The 16,389-nt window shown below is 35.2% G+C and overlaps 2 protein-coding genes across 4 annotated transcripts; one reads left to right on the top strand and one right to left on the bottom strand.

Moving 5' to 3' along the window:
• The first annotated feature begins 1,035 nt into the window (after positions 1–1,035).
• LOC145135926 (protein SPA1-RELATED 4-like) lies at positions 1,036–5,824 on the top strand. Of its 3 annotated transcripts, none has more exons than XM_079070138.1 (8): positions 1,050–1,293; positions 1,372–2,102; positions 2,189–2,346; positions 2,584–3,439; positions 3,691–3,837; positions 4,468–4,779; positions 5,197–5,256; positions 5,501–5,824. In XM_079070138.1, the coding sequence occupies exons 2-8, from the start codon at positions 1,500–1,502 to the stop codon at positions 5,687–5,689; spliced, it is 2,325 nt and encodes a 774-aa protein (XP_078926264.1). In that variant the 5' UTR covers positions 1,050–1,293; positions 1,372–1,499; the 3' UTR covers positions 5,690–5,824. The 3 variants fall into 3 exon arrangements, with proteins under 3 accessions (XP_078926265.1, XP_078926264.1, XP_078926263.1); XM_079070137.1 differs by having other exon boundaries at positions 1,051–1,293; positions 1,397–2,102; XM_079070139.1 differs by lacking the exons at positions 5,197–5,256; positions 5,501–5,824 and having other exon boundaries at positions 1,036–1,293; positions 1,397–2,102; positions 3,691–3,883; positions 4,468–4,623.
• Positions 5,825–6,472: 648 nt separating this feature from the next.
• On the bottom strand, positions 6,473–9,519 carry LOC145137318 (beta-glucuronosyltransferase GlcAT14A-like). The gene is made up of 5 exons (XM_079071467.1): positions 9,329–9,519; positions 8,275–8,954; positions 8,118–8,193; positions 7,925–8,040; positions 6,473–7,045 (listed from the first exon to the last, which is right to left on the bottom strand). Exons 2-5 carry the CDS (start codon positions 8,867–8,869, stop codon positions 6,549–6,551), a joined length of 1,284 nt encoding a protein of 427 aa, XP_078927593.1. The 5' UTR covers positions 8,870–8,954; positions 9,329–9,519; the 3' UTR covers positions 6,473–6,548.
• Between the last annotated feature and the right edge of the window lie 6,870 nt (positions 9,520–16,389).

The following is a 16,389-nucleotide window of genomic DNA, read 5'->3' as shown; positions in this document are numbered from 1 at the left end:
TTCGAACTTGATGCACAAATAGATAGAATAGCAGCAAATAGCATCTTTCTTGCCTGCATATTCTTGGAACTCAATCTCTTTTAGAAAGCCTAATAAGATGGACATTTTTAGTGTGACACGTGTTGGTCCATCCAATGGCCTAAATGCATAGTATCAACAAAATGCGTTGTTAGCGCCGACATTCATCGCCCTGATTATGGTGAACTATGTTTGGATTCTGCTCTCTAGCAACCACTTGCTTCTGGATATCAATAATAACTTATAACTTATTGGTGGAAGTTTATTTCCAAAATAAGTCTAACGATTAGCTGAATTTCTCATCCACCTATAAACATCATCGGACCGATTTTCTCATCAACATACAAACATCATCGGACCGAATTTGGTAACAATCAAACCCATGTGCTAAAAGATGGGCAATACTCGAAGGTCCCTCACAATGTACTTTTCCTATGATTTTGTAAAATCAGTTGTAGTCTAAACAAGATCTTTACTCATCGAAGATTTTCTTTTCCAAGATAGAAACCGTAAAAGAGAAAGATTTCATGCATCCTCTTCGAACTCATCATCAAAACGATGATAAACTCTTTGAGTTCTCTTGCATTAATTACTTAACTTGATCTTCTACAAGTCCACTTGCAGTTCACCCAATCGAAATACAACAAAGAATGATCAATCATCTTTATGTCTCTTTTTCTGACACCATGCTTCAGTTCAGCCGACAATCATCGTTCATGAAGGAACTTGGAGCATCAAAGCCATTCGTCGGATTCCATTGATCATGGTGAAGATCCCTTTCCCTTTTTCAGCATGCTTAATTGTATTCTATTTAATTAGTCCCTAATCAAGTTTTATGTAAGTTAATCACTTGTAATTGGCTTAACTAGCATCCAAATCTTTAATACGATTTTTTATAATCTGATTAAACCCCACCACCAGGATTTCTGGTCATCACACGTTAATGAAATCTTTTAAAAAAAATCGATTGGTAAAAGGGTTAAGAGGCCATGGAAGTGCCACGTACGTTGATGTAGAATAAGTGGGTTAGAGACGATGAGTCTTTCTAGGGTTTCATAAAGAAATAATATAATATCACCACCTTCTGTTTTTTATTCAGTTTAAGGAAAAAACAATTGGGTATTTCAGAATCTTGTTGGGGATTTTGTCTTCTATTTTCCTTTTATGGTAACAAAGGGATGACCACTTTTATAGTTTGAAAAACGCTATTGTGATTTGTGGTTTTGTTCCAAAGCTAAAGAAACCTCAAGAGTCTTCTTCCATGGTGATTTAGTGGTATCTTTCTTCTTCCTTTGTTGCACCTAGTTTAAAACTGATCTTTAATTTTATATAGTTAAATAATTATATCCAAAGATTTTCGATATATGAATGTTTTCAGGACAAAAGGGATTTGGTAATTGTTCTAAAGTTTAGAACTTTCTAGAAGATTGTTTATGGAGCTAAAATAAGATTATGATCTTGGTGTGATCTTTAAAAGGTGGATGATAATGGACCACTCATCTGAATTCGGTAATCAGATGTCTAATTTCAATTCTTCAGAAGCTTCAAATAGAAACCCTCACTCAATTCCTTCCGGTACTACTACGGGTCATGACTCCGGAATCATAACCGAAGAACGGAAACAGCGATTCCAGGGGAAACACAACGGTGTTAACTTAAGAGAATGGATAGACAACAGAAACCGAGTCGTTGATGCCTTTGAATGCTTGCATATATTCATACAAATTGTAGAAGTTGTCAATTTGGCACATTCAAAAGGAATTGTTGTTCATAATATTCGCCCTTCTTGCTTTATCATATCTTCGTTAAACCGCGTCTCGTTTATCGAATCCGTAGCTTGCTCTGATTCCGATTCCGATGTTAAGGGATCGTGTTCCTTTTCCGCCCAAAATCCTGTAAATGTCTCGCGTACGGTTTCGGATTTGCATTCGGGTTTGGAGAATTTAGAAGAGGAATGGAATCATCGATTCCGACCATTCCCGAAACAAATGGAAAGTAATTGGTACACGAGCCCGGAAGAGGCAAGTGGTGGTCAAAGCTCTTGTGCTTCTGATGTTTATCGACTCGGGGCTCTTCTCTTTGAGGTTAGTTTGTATTTATGTTCAATTCTAGTATTCAAGTTTTTATGGAAGTTTTTTAACTAACCCGTTGAGGGTATTTTCGTCAATAGTTGTATTGTACGTGTAGCTCTGTTGAAGAGAAGAATGCAACAATGTCTAGTTTGAGACATCGTGTCTTTCCACCTCAATTACTACTTAAATGGCCAAAAGAAGCTTTATTTTGCCTTTGGTTATTGCATCCCGAGCCAGATAGTAGGCCAAAAATAGAGTGAGTTCCCTTTAGTAGTAAACCGAAGATTTAAATGCAAGAAATAGCAATGTACTTTCATTAATTTGTTTATTACAATATTCTACTTTCATTTATTTTTAGTTTGAATTGAAACTATAATGCTATAATAGAAAGAAATGAAAGTAGAATGCTATGATAGAAAGGACATTGCTATTTCTTTCATTTAGACCTAAATTGGATGATTTTGTGCTGATATTTTGTTATGTATGCGATCAGTGAAGTATTACAAAGTGAGTTTCTTACTGGACTTAAAGACAACTTAGACGAACGTGTAGCAGCAATAGAACTTAAAGAACGAATCGAAGAACAGGAATTATTGCTAGAATTTCTTTCGATGATGCAAAAACGCAAGCAAGAAGCTGCAAATTCTATGCGAAGCACTGTTTCCGTTTTAACTTCAGATTTGCAAGAAGTTATAAAATTGCAATCATCAATCAACATAAAACTAGAATCAAATTTGAATCATCGATCTATAAACGATGATGATTCCGCAAACCCAGAATCAAGAAAACGCATCAGAGCAATAACTCACGAAGACGAGTATCAGACATCTGAAAATCGAGGAAATTTGATCTCTAAAACCCCTCGATTGATGAGAAACTTAAGGAAGCTTGAATCCGCTTACTTTTTGACTAGGCGCAGGGCGATTAAACAAGAAATTAAACCAATTAGCATCGATTGTAAAGAATCAATTGTTTCGGGTAACGATTTTTCATCAAGAGATCGGATTGTGGGTAGGCAAAATCGATGGATGAATTCGTTCTTGGATGGATTGTGCAAGTATTTATCTTTTAGTAAATTGAAAGTCAAAGCCGATTTGAAACAAGCAGATCTCTTGAGTTTTTCGAACCTTGTGTGTTCTTTAAGTTTTGATCGCGATGGAGAGTTTTTTGCAACAGCTGGTGTGAATAAGAAGATTAAAGTTTTTGAATATGATTCGATCTTGAATGGGAATCGTGATATTAATTACCCTGTTGCTGAAATGGGAAGTAACTCGAAGCTAAGCAGTATATGTTGGAATAGATATATTAAAGGGCAGATTGCTTCCAGTAATTTCGAAGGTGTAGTACAGGTACCTTACACTTTCAATTTTTTTTACTTTAAAAAAACTTAGCAAATATACCATTGTACTTTTTTTTTCTTTATTAGAGCATTATATTATGAAACATTTAAAATTGTTTTGTATTTGGATGACATTGCAATAATTCGGTAGATTTTTCAGAATACAATATTGTAATTAGAATTGAAGAAATGAAGTAGGATGCTATAATAAATAAGTAAATGAAAATACATTGTTGTAATTGCTAATTTGGAACATTTTAGGTATGGGATGTTACACGAAATCAAGTATTTACAGAAATGAGAGAGCATGAGAGCCGAGCATGGTCTGTGGACTTCTCCTCGGTGGATCCCACCCTGCTAGCAAGTGGAAGTGATGACGGTTCCATTAAGCTCTGGAATACCAATCAGGCAATTCTATACTTGCACTTGGTGGATGTCCGCTTTCAAACTAAACGTACTACAATTATCAAATTATCAATGCAAACCACATTTTTATACAGGATTGGACAAACTTTCTAAGGCTATTTTAAATAATGAGAATAAGAAGGATATTCATGTCTTTTGTGCATAACAAGACTCTATCCCACCTTTTAGGATGGGACACATTATTGCAACTTTGTCCCATCGGTCCTGGTCCCATCCACAATATAAGTTTTTTCTGGTCCCATCCACAATATAAGTTTTTTTCGTTTTGAAAAGGCAATGAAAAAACTTCTTTTCTTTTTGCAAAAAGCCTCCTCACTATTATGGGAGCTTTTCCACTCAAAGATTTTCAATCTTGTAAATTTATAAGTTAAATAAGTTGATGAAATAAGCGCTATTATTGTGGAGTTTTCTTGTGCACTTAATGATTGATGAGTTGGCACTTACATATCACGAAAAGCTCTTTTATGGTGGATGCTCCCATGCATGCCAAAAGCTTTTATCATGTCATATCGTCTCATATCATGGATAACATATGGGATCTGCTATCTAGATTAAGATCCAGATGATGCATGTATACTAAGTTTTTTTTTTCTTTTTTTCTTACATGTGTAGGAAGCAAGTGTTGGGACCATTAAGACAAACGCAAATGTTTGTTGTGTTCAATTCCCTCCGGATTCAGGGAACTCACTAGCATTTGGATCAGCGGATCATAGAATGTATTACTATGATCTTAGGAATACAAGTAGACCACTTTGCACGTTTGTTGGACACGATAAAACTGTTAGTTATGTTAAGTTTATAGACTCGGGAACTCTTGTATCATCATCAACTGATAACACTTTGAAGCTTTGGGATTTGTCGGAGTGTTCTTCCCATATTGTTGACTCTCCGCTTCAATCGTTCACGGGTCATGTGAATGTAAAGGTTAGTTTTCTATTGTTTTTACCAATGAAATTTTTTTTATAGTAGAGGGGTCTTACTGAAACATTTTTATAGGGCCTGAAAGGAGCTTCTTGTGTTCACCAATGACACTTTTTTTGTTCACCAGTGAAACTTTTTTTATAGTTGAGGGGTCTAGATAAAACTTTTTTATAGTTAAAGGGACCTGAATTGAACTTCTTATTAGCAGGTAGTAAAGAATATGAAACTGTTTTTAGTTGAGGGTCAGGTTGAACTTTTCTAGAGTAGTGGGGAGTGAATTTTAGTTTTTGAGGCCCCTCAACTATTAAAAAGTTTCATTTAGGCCCCTCAACTAATATAAAGTTCAAGAGTCAATTTCTTTTACCAACAAACATATATAAATCAAGGGTATTTTCGTCAATTTTGGTTTTTTCTCTCCAGAACTTTGTCGGTTTATCTGTATCCGAGGGTTACATCGCAACCGGTTCAGAAACAAACGAGGTACTTTCCAAGTTTTAGTTTTTCTTTAAAAAAAAACTAATCATACTCATTTGTCCACCACGTGACTTAATTCTTAACCAACTAGCTGATGGACACCTTTATAACATACCTGATACCACTAGGCCAGAGACCGGCTGGTTTCAAGTTTCAATTAATACCCTGAATACCCTTTTTGGATTCGGCCCTATTTGTCTTTAAGTTTTTCTTAGATTGAATGTTGATAATATTCTAAAACACGTGACAGGTTTTCATCTACCACAAAGCTTTCCCTATGCATGCATTTTCATACAAATTTAACACCATAGATCCAATTTCTGGTGATGAAGTGGATGACAATGAACAATTTGTGTCATCTGTTTGTTGGCGAAATCAATCTTCGGTTTTGGTTGCTGCAAATTCCATGGGAGATATCAAGCTCTTAGAGATGATTTAGTTTTACATGTAGAATTGTATATAAAAATTCGGGACAATTTTTGCTATTTTAGAGGATGATTATGGTAGATAAGAATTAGTATTTCGTTGGACTTAAATTTTAAATTTACAATTAGTTAAGTATTCCATTTGTAAATTTATAATGCTTAATATTGTATAAATCTTAAAATTAGTAGATATTATAAATTGTCTTTGAGACCATCTCCAACCCTAACGTCATTTTCTATACAAAAAATGAAACGAATCATTATAATGATTCGTCAAATCCCAACAACTTTAAACATAATTTTCAAATTACTTTTTATAATAACCTATTTAGATTTTCTAAAATGCCAACCAAGTAATTCGTATATAAATAAACCAAATTAAATATCATCAAAACAAACATTTTATTAACGATTTAACAAAAAAAAAAAAAAAAAAAAAAAAAAAAAAAAAAAAAAAAAACTTATAAGCAAGCATCATTAAAAAAATATTTAAAATTATAAAAATATATTTCAAACAATTATACAGTCCACATTCAACTATACAACTAAAGTAATTAGATATATAAAAGCTCACTTAAAACAATTAAAATAAACTAAACTAGTCTACTAGATCTATAAAACTCAACATTCACTACACACAATAAAACTCAAATGTGCGTGTGTATATATATATATATATATATATATATATATATATATATATATATATATATATATATATATATATATATATATATATATATATATATATATATATATATATATATATATATTCGCAAACGACCAACACCCAAAAATGCTATAACATACGATCAAAACTATGTCAATTGACGCATCAAAATATTCTATCTCAAAAAATCAAAATATATAAACCTATCGACATTGATTTCCATTTTTAGCTGATTTAATCAACTTGTTTATAAGTCTCTTAAGCCGTTTAGCCCCGGGTCCGGGCTTGACCCGTGTGACTTTCCCAACTTTAGAACAATTCGGTTCACCTTTGCACCATCCACCCGGAGTAAAGCTCCCATTGGTTCTATTTAATAACTCACTATCAATTGTATCAAGAACAAGGGTATCTTGGTCAAATTTACGTGCAAATGCGGCCCCACTATTGAGCATATTAGACGTGTCATTTGTATTGAGGACATGAGGATGTTGTTTTGGAGGGTTGTCCCATGATATGAAGTGCATATCGTGGTTAATGACTGTGGGAATGAATTCGGGTACATTGCATATTACGGTTTGGAAGTAGCCTTCGGGTGAGGAGACAAAGTTTGTGTAGTACATGAGCATTGTTCTTGGAAGATTGTCCCATCCCCATATGCAATATTCTACAAATGGACGCGATAAAACCATCCATGCGGATCCTACAAAAAAAAAGATTAACAGTTGATTTTAAAGATAAAGTGGTTAATCGATTCCATTCCATCTGACAAAACAAACTTTTTTTTTCTTTCTAATGGAATGAATCATTCTTTTCGAGAACGAATAGAATGGTCAGTCCATTCTAATGAAAAAAGTTGTTTGTTTTGGCTGGTTGAATGGAACGAACGAACTAATTTTCATTCCTTAGGGTGTTTTATTTTTCATAAAAAATTGTAATATTACCCATTTCCACAAAAAATTTATTATCTGAATAAAATTTAGTTATCATCGTACAACGAATGAGATGACAAACGGGCAACAAGAATACTTATACCTACAAGTGTCAAAAAAAGTCCCAACCTAATTAACCCGACCCAAACCCGAATAAGACAAACAGGGTCAGGTTTAATAGGGTCTAAAATTGAAATAAGTTAACCTGAATAACGCGATTAAGGCCATGACATATTGGCATTATTAGCTTTACCGTTTGTACGGTACAACCCTTTTAAGCTATACCCTTCTTCATGTATGTTGTAGGTTAAAAATCCGGAATCCTTTACTTTATTCTTTGCTAAATACGTTAATGGGAAATAAAAGCATGTTGCGTAAGTAGATTTTGAGAAAATAATGACACTTCGAGCTTTAAAAGGAAAAATCAAACGATCATAAATTTTGTGTGATGCCTAATTAGATTAGCGTTCCCAACAGTAGGAATTCATTGTGATTCCATAGTTTTGACTTTTGAATTTCCATAAATATATTAGCCAACAAATTACTGTATTTTGGACACAAAAATCAAAATACAATGGTTTTCAACTTTTCATATTCAAATTTCCATAAAGAATGATTTTCATTTGCTTAATGATTGAAACAAAACTAACCTGTAAACAATTTAAAAGCAGTTGGTAGAGGCCGATTTGGTTGCACCCAAAATATATCAGACTTCTTATTCTCATATAATCCAGGATCAATCATCAATGGCATCGCTCTTTGATCCCTGCATATAAAACATAAAATTCAATTTCTAAATAATTTCATATTTAAATCCGTGTCTTCAAGTCCCAAAAAGCTTACTCCTTCCACCCCAACTGACCAGTATGCTCAACAAAATTCCAGTCTCGTTTTATACCACGAAACACAGAAAGAAGATCTGCATATAAATTCAAGAATCAAAATCTCATTTTCACATAAAAATTGAAGCTTTCTTTTTCGTTGATTACTATTTACTAACCATCTTGAGTGACTAGAGGATAATCGGATGCACTGAGGTTTATAAACCAGTCCCAATCTTGATTCCTTTTAAGAAGAATCGCACATGCGTGAAGAGTATTCGACACCATTGTTGGACCTCTATAAGTTACCATATTCGCTTTTTTGATCACATAAACATTCCCAATTTCAGCAAACATGGGATCTTTTTCAACTCGTGACGCGAGCTCGATTCTCTCGTTGGGTTCCGATTCAAGATCAAGATGAAGAACGTAATGATTCCATGGATGATATAAAGCTCTAAGTGTTCTCCATAGTTTATTCAAATCCCCTTTTGATCCAGAAATTAAATAAGCAAATCGAGGTGTGGAAGGAAGAGAAGATGATACAGGAGGCGATTTGAATTTATCTTCGGCGAAATGTGGAGTTGTTGATTGATTTGGGGAAATACGAGAGTTGAATATTGGGAAATATGAATTCAATTTGTACAATGGTGGAAGAAGACCCATGTTGAAACAGGTCGCTAAAAGGAATAAGGATACAATCGATGTTATTGCGAGAGGGAATGCCCATCGTTTTTCTGTATGAAATGACTTGATTTCTTTTAATCGTAGCATGATCTATAGATTTATTTGTTGGATCTTGATCGAAAAATTCAAGAGCCTGTAAGTTTCAGAAGATCTTCAGACATTGATTGTGACACTGTTGAACAAAAAAAAAAGGAAAATTAGTTTTTCATTGTTCGTGTTTCCATGCGTAAATTCGATTGAAATCGAATCAAACCAGATCACAGATCGAAAACAGAATCAAATTACATCAAATCAAATCACACACCCATATGAACAAAATGTTAATATTCTCAGAACTAATTCAGAATCTTCAAACGAGATTACGTTTTCGACAAGAACAAATCGCATCTTAAAATCCAGAGAATTAGGAAAAGGAGACATACCCAGAAACATACGCATCGAATTTCAACGCATACAGATTGAATCACAACAAAACAACAAAAATGATCGCATAACCATTACAAACGAATCAAAATCGAATAAAAATAATTTCATGAAATTGATCACCTTGTTTGAATCTGACTCTGAGCATCCACGTTGAAAGGAATAATAGGGAAAAGTTATAGCAGTGAAGAAAGAATTGGTGGGAGACCGAAGAACAAAACAAAGTGGTCGTCGATTTGATTCGTATTATTTTTTATTTTCGTTGAATCTTCATGTTACTGTTTTGTTGGGAAGATAACAGATTAGTATTATGGTTAAATGCTGCTTAAATCGACACGACATCATAAAATTAGACGGCTGTTTTGTTGCAAGAACAAGTATTTATTATTTATTATTATTATATTATTATTTAATTACTAAAAAATAAAAAGTAATTATTATAAAATTCATTTTATTTGAATCAAGATCTATAGCCTTAATTGAAAATTGGAAATAATTATCGATTTGATTAAGTATTCGATTTGACTTATTGTGTAATTATTTATGGAGTGGGGCCATATAAAGAGTGACATGTGTCCTGCCTTTGAGAGTCTAACATGTTAAAACGGAAAAAATATGTTAAGATTTTTTCATGGAGACCATTTAAAAAAACGCGATGACTATGAGACTAAAGTGTCCATTATACCAAAAATACATCAACATGCATCTAGATAAGTATGCTGTAACATAGAAAAATAAAAAAAAAATAGCTATAGAATGGTTGGAAATTTTATCGTTGGTTATAATTATTTCAGGAAGAAAAATATTTAAAAACTAAATGTTTAATTAGTTTTACAATGTGCAAAAATTAGAGAGACCGAAGTTTAATTCTTCACTTTATGTTCAATTTGATGGTGAAATTGTCATCTCACATCGCTTGGTGTGGTTAAACAAGAATATACCACACCTTTACACTTTGGTTGCTATCACGAAGAAGCTTAAGAGTTAAGACCCATGATCGATTGCAATTATGTGAGGTCACCTATAAATCCCGATGGGTTTTCTATAAATCTAATGGACTCAGATAGCCACGTATTTTTAGATGTAATTTCCCACTAGACCAAACGGAGTGGAGAGCGCTAATTGCTCGCCTTGGACACAGGACACGCCTTCGTCGCTTACACCGTCCTCGGCACGCGCCAAGGGGGATCGCCTTCGTCCTCTCATTGGTGGAGTAGCGTGAAGAGAGAGATGGATGTTTGCAGCTTTTTGACTGAATTTAATATCAATTGAAGACTATTTAACCAATTTAAAAAAAAAGATTCTCTTATTTTATTAAAAAAAAAAACTAATTTTTGTATAAAAAATCAAATCAATTTTTTTAAACCACTATAAATACATTTTCAATCTTTCTCTATTTTACACAAACTCTCAATTCTTCCTCTCGTATCTCTGTTTCAAATTTCATCATGTCTTTCTCAAAACAAACAACCCTAAGAAGGAAGAAGAAAAATTCTTCAAAATCTGACAACTCGTCTTCACTAAACCCTACATCACCAAATCTTTCACTAAACCCTACATCATTGATACCTTATAGACATTCGTACGATCAATCACTTTACTCTCCAACAAATTACCATTTTGCGGGCATGGCTCTAAATATGTTTCAATATTCTCAATACATAATCAATCACTTTACTCTCCAACAAATTACCATTTTGCAGGCATGGCTCCAAATATGTTTCAATATTCTCAATACATACCAACTCCAGAACAAAACCTTTTCCAAACCCAAACTAGTTTCCAACCCCAAAACACCACCCAAACCTAAATCCTAAATGTCAAAACATTGAGGAAAACTCACCTCACAATCTGAAGAATAGCTGATCAATACTCTGCTCCCAAATACCAACTCAACCTAAATCCTAAATGTCAAAACATTATCCATCAATAATATTTTCCCTAAAATGCCCTTGGTCAAACTTGGTCAACGGTCAGAAGTCAAGTCAACATCTAGCCGAGTCACCCAACCGAGCCAACCCGACCGAGTCGACCCAGCCGAGTACGCTGGGCGTACTCCTCTGTACGCAGGGTGTACTCGGTGGTTGACCAGACTACGGGACGCTGACTGCGTACGCGCAACGTACCACTTGGTACGCCCAACGTACGTGCCTTGTTCAGCCCTTTCCCCATTAAGAGCTTAATAATCCAAATCTTAACGTCCAAAGTCAGATCCAAACCAAAATACCCTCAAGAGTCATAAAGTTTCCAAATATATGACTTTGCATGCCCATTAAGTGCCTAATACACAAAATCTCAACATCTTAATGCCTTAAGACCTTTTATAGCATGCATGGAGCAAAACTAACCATCAAGACCACATTTTTGTGACTTAAGACCCCTCCTAAGGTCTGAAAGGACGACTTATTGGGTCAAGAACATGTCATGCTCAAGAATCGCCATATTTGTGACAAAAAGTTGTTGGATTAGGTGTCTAAGCCCATAACTATAATTGGTATGTACTTGAATTGATAGCAGCACAGTCCTTTTGGGTTGCCCTCAACCTAGCAACTGGACAAGGAAATTATGAAAGGAGAGATATTAATTTATAAGATTAATGAATTAATATAAATGATTTATTAATATGTTAAAAGATTAATATATTAATTAGAAATCATTATGTTTAATTAATAGTTAGCCAGAAATTAATCAGAATTAATTTTGGGGTTAAAAGAATTAATTATAAAGTGCAGGGACTAGTTTGCAATTAACTAATAGTTGAGTGGAAGGCTCCAGAACCCCTTGGAAGGAGGTGGACGAAATTCTTAGGGGAAACCCTAGAGATTTAGTCCAAGGGGTCCAAATAAGGCCTTTGGATCTTGCTTAGGCCCTAAGCAAAGGATAACTAGGGTTTTCCCTAAACCCTAGATCCCTCAGCTATTTAAGGAGCCTCCTGGCTCACATTTGAGGACACTGATTTCTTTGGAAGAAACCCTAAGGCCGAAATTGCATACTCTCTCCATCCTCTCTCCTCCAAGTTTCCTTCTTGCTAGTTCTTGGGTGTGATTCCATTAGAGGCATTACATTTGTGGTGCTAAGCTTCCAAGAAGATCAAGATCAAGATCAAGAGGATTATCAATTGTTTGCTATAACAATTGAAAGGTATGTAACTCCTAAACCCTAGTTTGTTAATTTCAAAATTAGCCTCTCTCCTCTAGGGTTCTTGTTTTGCAATTCAAAGTTATATGTTCAATAGTTAAAACATAGATCCAAAGTAGGTTGCATGTGAACTTAGGAATTGTTTTCTAGTTTATTTGTTTTACCTAAAACCCATCAGTGGTATCAGAGCCATTGTTTGTTTTAAATTGAATTGCTATAATTGTTGAATTGCAAATTAGGGTTTATAGCTATTAAACCCTAAAGGCCAAATTTTCGATTTCTAGGGTTTTGGATAAAAGGGTTTTTTCGAAAACCCTAGCCTCCAAAGAACCCTAATCGAAAATAGGGTTAGGGTTTTGAAAACCCTAGCCTCCTCCCTTGTAAATTTCAAAATTGCTAGAAGTTTTAGGGTTTCTTGTTTTGGATAATTGTTACTTAATTAGATTAATTGGATAATTATCGTTACCCTATTTTTCGAAATTTAGAGGGATAAGGATTAGGATTAAATTAATTGATTAATTTAATTAGATAATCCTTACAAGATTTAATAATTTGATTAATAGTTAATTAAAAGATAAATATTAAATCTAGTTAATTGGTTTATTTAAATTTAAATTTAATAGTTTGAATTTCGAAATTTATATAAACCCTTGAAGTTTTAAAATGTTTTAAAACACACCCTATATATGTATTATGATTAAAAGTTTAATATTATATATGTATAAGAATATGGTCAGTCAAATCGCTAGTATGCCTCATTCACGAAGCTAATCTATAAGGGGGGTATAAGGAAACTGCCTATAAAATGGTAGTTGAATGGGTGTCCACTCTCACCCACCGCTTCCTTGATTAGTGGATGGTCGTTAGCAGAACGGATTTGATAGGACAACTACTTCTCATTAAAAGTATAATGACATTAAAGAAAGTACGAGAACATTATTTTTAAAATCCCAACTCTAGTTACTTTAGGAAAAATGTGAAAAGTATGCTAATCCATGAAATTGCACATTATGCTTTATTGGTCGTTAGTGGAGCGTGTGTGGTTAACCAGCACACTAAAGGGCACTAATGAAGAGTAGTAATGGGTATCTTATAATTGTCATTTTGATGGAGCGTGTGTGGTTTACCAGCACATCAATAGTTAATGATAAAGACAATGAGGTTACCAAGCACATTTGCATGGTTATTCACATCTTGTTTGTGATCCTCGGCATCCCAGTCACAAATAGAAGAGCATAATCTGAGATTAAAACATGTCATTGAATAGTTTCAATGTATCTCAAAAGAATTAGGAATTTCACTTCGTTTGTTTCGTCTAATGGTGGAATTGGTGAATCGTCATTCACCTACCTTTATGAAATTTACACTTGGATCTCGGCATCCCATTTCTAAGTTGTGAATCTTCATAGTTGGATCCTAACCTTGATATTTTATCTTTGGGTTATTATATTGATGTATCTTGAAATCTAACTAAAAATTTCTTTCTTTTCAGATGTCTACTCCTGGAAACACTTCTGCTTCATCCTCCTCCAACCAGAACTTCTCTTTGCTCAATATCTGCTCCAAAGTCGTTATGGATGGCTCAAACTATAACGATTGGATGCGCAACATCAAGATGGCTCTTCGTTTTGAGAACAAATAATATGTTCTTGAAAAGGAGCTCAAAGAGCTTGATGAGTCTGAAGCTACTCCTGAAGATCTTGCTGCCTACAAGAAACATTACGATGATGCTACCAAAGTGGCGTGCATCATGGTGGCAACCATGTCCCCAGAACTGCAGAGGTACTATGAGGACTACTGGCCTTTTGAGATGAATAAGGACCTTATGGAAAAGTACCATAAGCGAGCTCGTCAAGAAAAGTTTGAAGTAGTCAAGTCACTCATGGCTTGCAAGATGAAAGAAGGGGAATCGGTTGTGTCACATGTGCAAAGAATGCAACGCTACATAGAGCGTTTGGTCAAGCTCAACATTCACTTTGATGAGGAATTGGCAATTGACATGGTCTTGAACTCACTACCTGATTGTTATGGTCAGATTATTCTAACTTACCATTTGAACAATACTGAGCAGAACTTGGCCCAATTGCACAACTTGTTGCAGACAGCTGAGGCAGGAATGAAGGGTAAAAGTATACCCTCCACGCCTACAAGTGCCCCTGTGTTGGCTATTGGACAGGGAAAGGGGAAAAAGAGGAAAGTTCCTCCCAAGCAAAACTAGAAGAGCAAGGCTCAAGCTGGGTCGTCTAGTAATGGCCCAAAGGCTAAGCTCAATGGTTCCACTCCCCATGTTTCTGATCCAAAAGAGGTTGTTTGCTTTTACTGCAATCAAAAGGGGCATTGGAAGAGATCTTGCCCACAATATCTGCAAGATATCAAGGATGGCAAAGTGAAGCCATCTTCGGCAGGTATTTACACTATTTCTGCTAATAACTCATTATCTTCTCGTTCATGGGTCCTTGATACAGGATGTGGTTTTCATATCTGTTCTGATTTGCAGGGACTAAAGGAAAGTGAGGAGATAGAGCAAGGAAGGATAAACTTGATCATGGGAAACAGAAAGTCTTCACCAGTGACCAAGATCGGAGTTTATCAGCTTCTGCTTAGCAATGATGTTAGATTAGATTTAATAAATTGTTGCTATTCGTCTGAGATGACGAGAAACATTATTTCATTTCATGCATTGTTCAGACAAGGTTTCAAATATTCTTTTAATGATTTGAATGGTTCAATTTCTGTTTATAAGAATGGTGTTTTTATGTTTGAAGCTTTACCTTGTGATGGTGTGTATGAAACAGTGACTTGTGTTGATAGCTTAGGAAATAGTGTACTTAATATTGACTTGTATAATAGTGTAGACAAGGCATGCTTATGGCATTGTCGTCTTGGACACATTAACAAGAAACGCATAGCCCAACTCCAAAAGGATGGAGTGTTGGAATCATTTGACCTAAAATCAGATGATATGTGTGAATCTTGTCTTTTGGGAAAGATGACAAAATCACCATTCACAGGGTCTTGTGAAAGAGGTGAAGGTCTGTTGGATCTCATACACACAGATGTGTGTGGGCCCTTCAGATATGGATTATAGCAGATATGGATATATCTACTTGATCAAGCATAAGTCAGAAACTTTTGAAAAGTTCAAAGAGTTTAAGCATGAAGTCGAAAATCAATTGGGCAGAAAGATAAAGATACTTAGATCCGATAGAGGCGGGGAGTATCTTAGTATCGAGTTTAACGACTATCTGAAAGAATGTGGGATAGTCTCACAATTGACTCCTCCTAGGACACCACAGTTAAATGGTGTAGCTAAGAGGCGTAATCGAACCTTGTTAGACATGGTTCGTTCTATGATGAGTCGGGCTTCGCTTCCCATTCACTTCTGGGGGTATGCCTTAGAGACAGCCGCCCACATCCTCAATCTTGTCCCTACAAAGAAGGTTTCCAAAACACCTCACGAAATGTGGACAGGGAAAGTTCCCTCGTTAGCACATATTAAAGTCTGGGGTTGTGAAGCTTTCGTAAGATGAGAGACTCACGACAAGCTAGCAGCTAGAAGTGAGAAATGTGTTTTCATTGGTTACCCAAAGCAGTCTTTTGGATATTTGTTCTACAGGCCTAGTGAGAACGTGGTCTTTGTAGCACGAAGAGGAGTCTTTCTTGAAAGAGAGCTCATATTCAAAGAGGACAGTGGGAGCACTATTGACCTTGAAGAAATTCAAGAGTCAGCCAATGAAGGAACCTTAGATGACACTAGCACTCAACCAGAGGAAACAGTTCCTGTTGAACCAATCGATAACTCATTACCTCTTAGAAGATCCACTAGGGTGAGTGTGCCACCTGAGTTGTATGGTTTTCATATTACTTCAGATGGTGACACATTCATAAGTGACAGAACACTGGTAAACTTAGATGAACCAGTCACTTATAAGGAAGCAATGGCAGGCCCAGAGGCTTCCAAGTGGAAAGAGGCAATGGACAGCGAGATTAAGTCCATGTATGACAACCAAGTTTGGAATTTGGTTGATAGTGCACCAAGTCGTAAG

Source organism: Lactuca virosa, chromosome 9, assembly GCF_052849685.1.
Source record: "Lactuca virosa cultivar CGN04683 chromosome 9, Lactuca_virosa_CGN04683_v6, whole genome shotgun sequence".
Taxonomy (NCBI): domain Eukaryota; kingdom Viridiplantae; phylum Streptophyta; class Magnoliopsida; order Asterales; family Asteraceae; genus Lactuca; species Lactuca virosa.
The sequence above is the reverse complement of the archived record's forward strand: the minus strand, read 5'-3'. Positions and strand labels throughout refer to the sequence as shown.

What these genes read in the sequence shown, in the direction of transcription:
- LOC145137318 (XM_079071467.1), bottom strand. Translation starts at nt 8,869, where the DNA reads ATGCTACGATTAAAAGAAATCAAGTCATTTCATACAGAAAAACGATGG. An exon ending in TCCTCTAGTCACTCAAGATG is followed by an intron (nt 8,194 to 8,274) that starts GTTAGTAAATAG and finishes ATTTATATGCAG; the next exon opens with ATCTTCTTTCTGTGTTTCGT. An exon ending in TGCTTTTAAATTGTTTACAG is followed by an intron (nt 7,046 to 7,924) that starts GTTAGTTTTGTT and finishes TTTTTTTTGTAG; the next exon opens with GATCCGCATGGATGGTTTTA.
- LOC145135926 (XM_079070138.1), top strand. Translation starts at nt 1,500, where the DNA reads ATGATAATGGACCACTCATCTGAATTCGGTAATCAGATGTCTAATTTC. An exon ending in GATAGTAGGCCAAAAATAGA is followed by an intron (nt 2,347 to 2,583) that starts GTGAGTTCCCTT and finishes GTATGCGATCAG; the next exon opens with TGAAGTATTACAAAGTGAGT. An exon ending in CCGGTTCAGAAACAAACGAG is followed by an intron (nt 5,257 to 5,500) that starts GTACTTTCCAAG and finishes AACACGTGACAG; the next exon opens with GTTTTCATCTACCACAAAGC.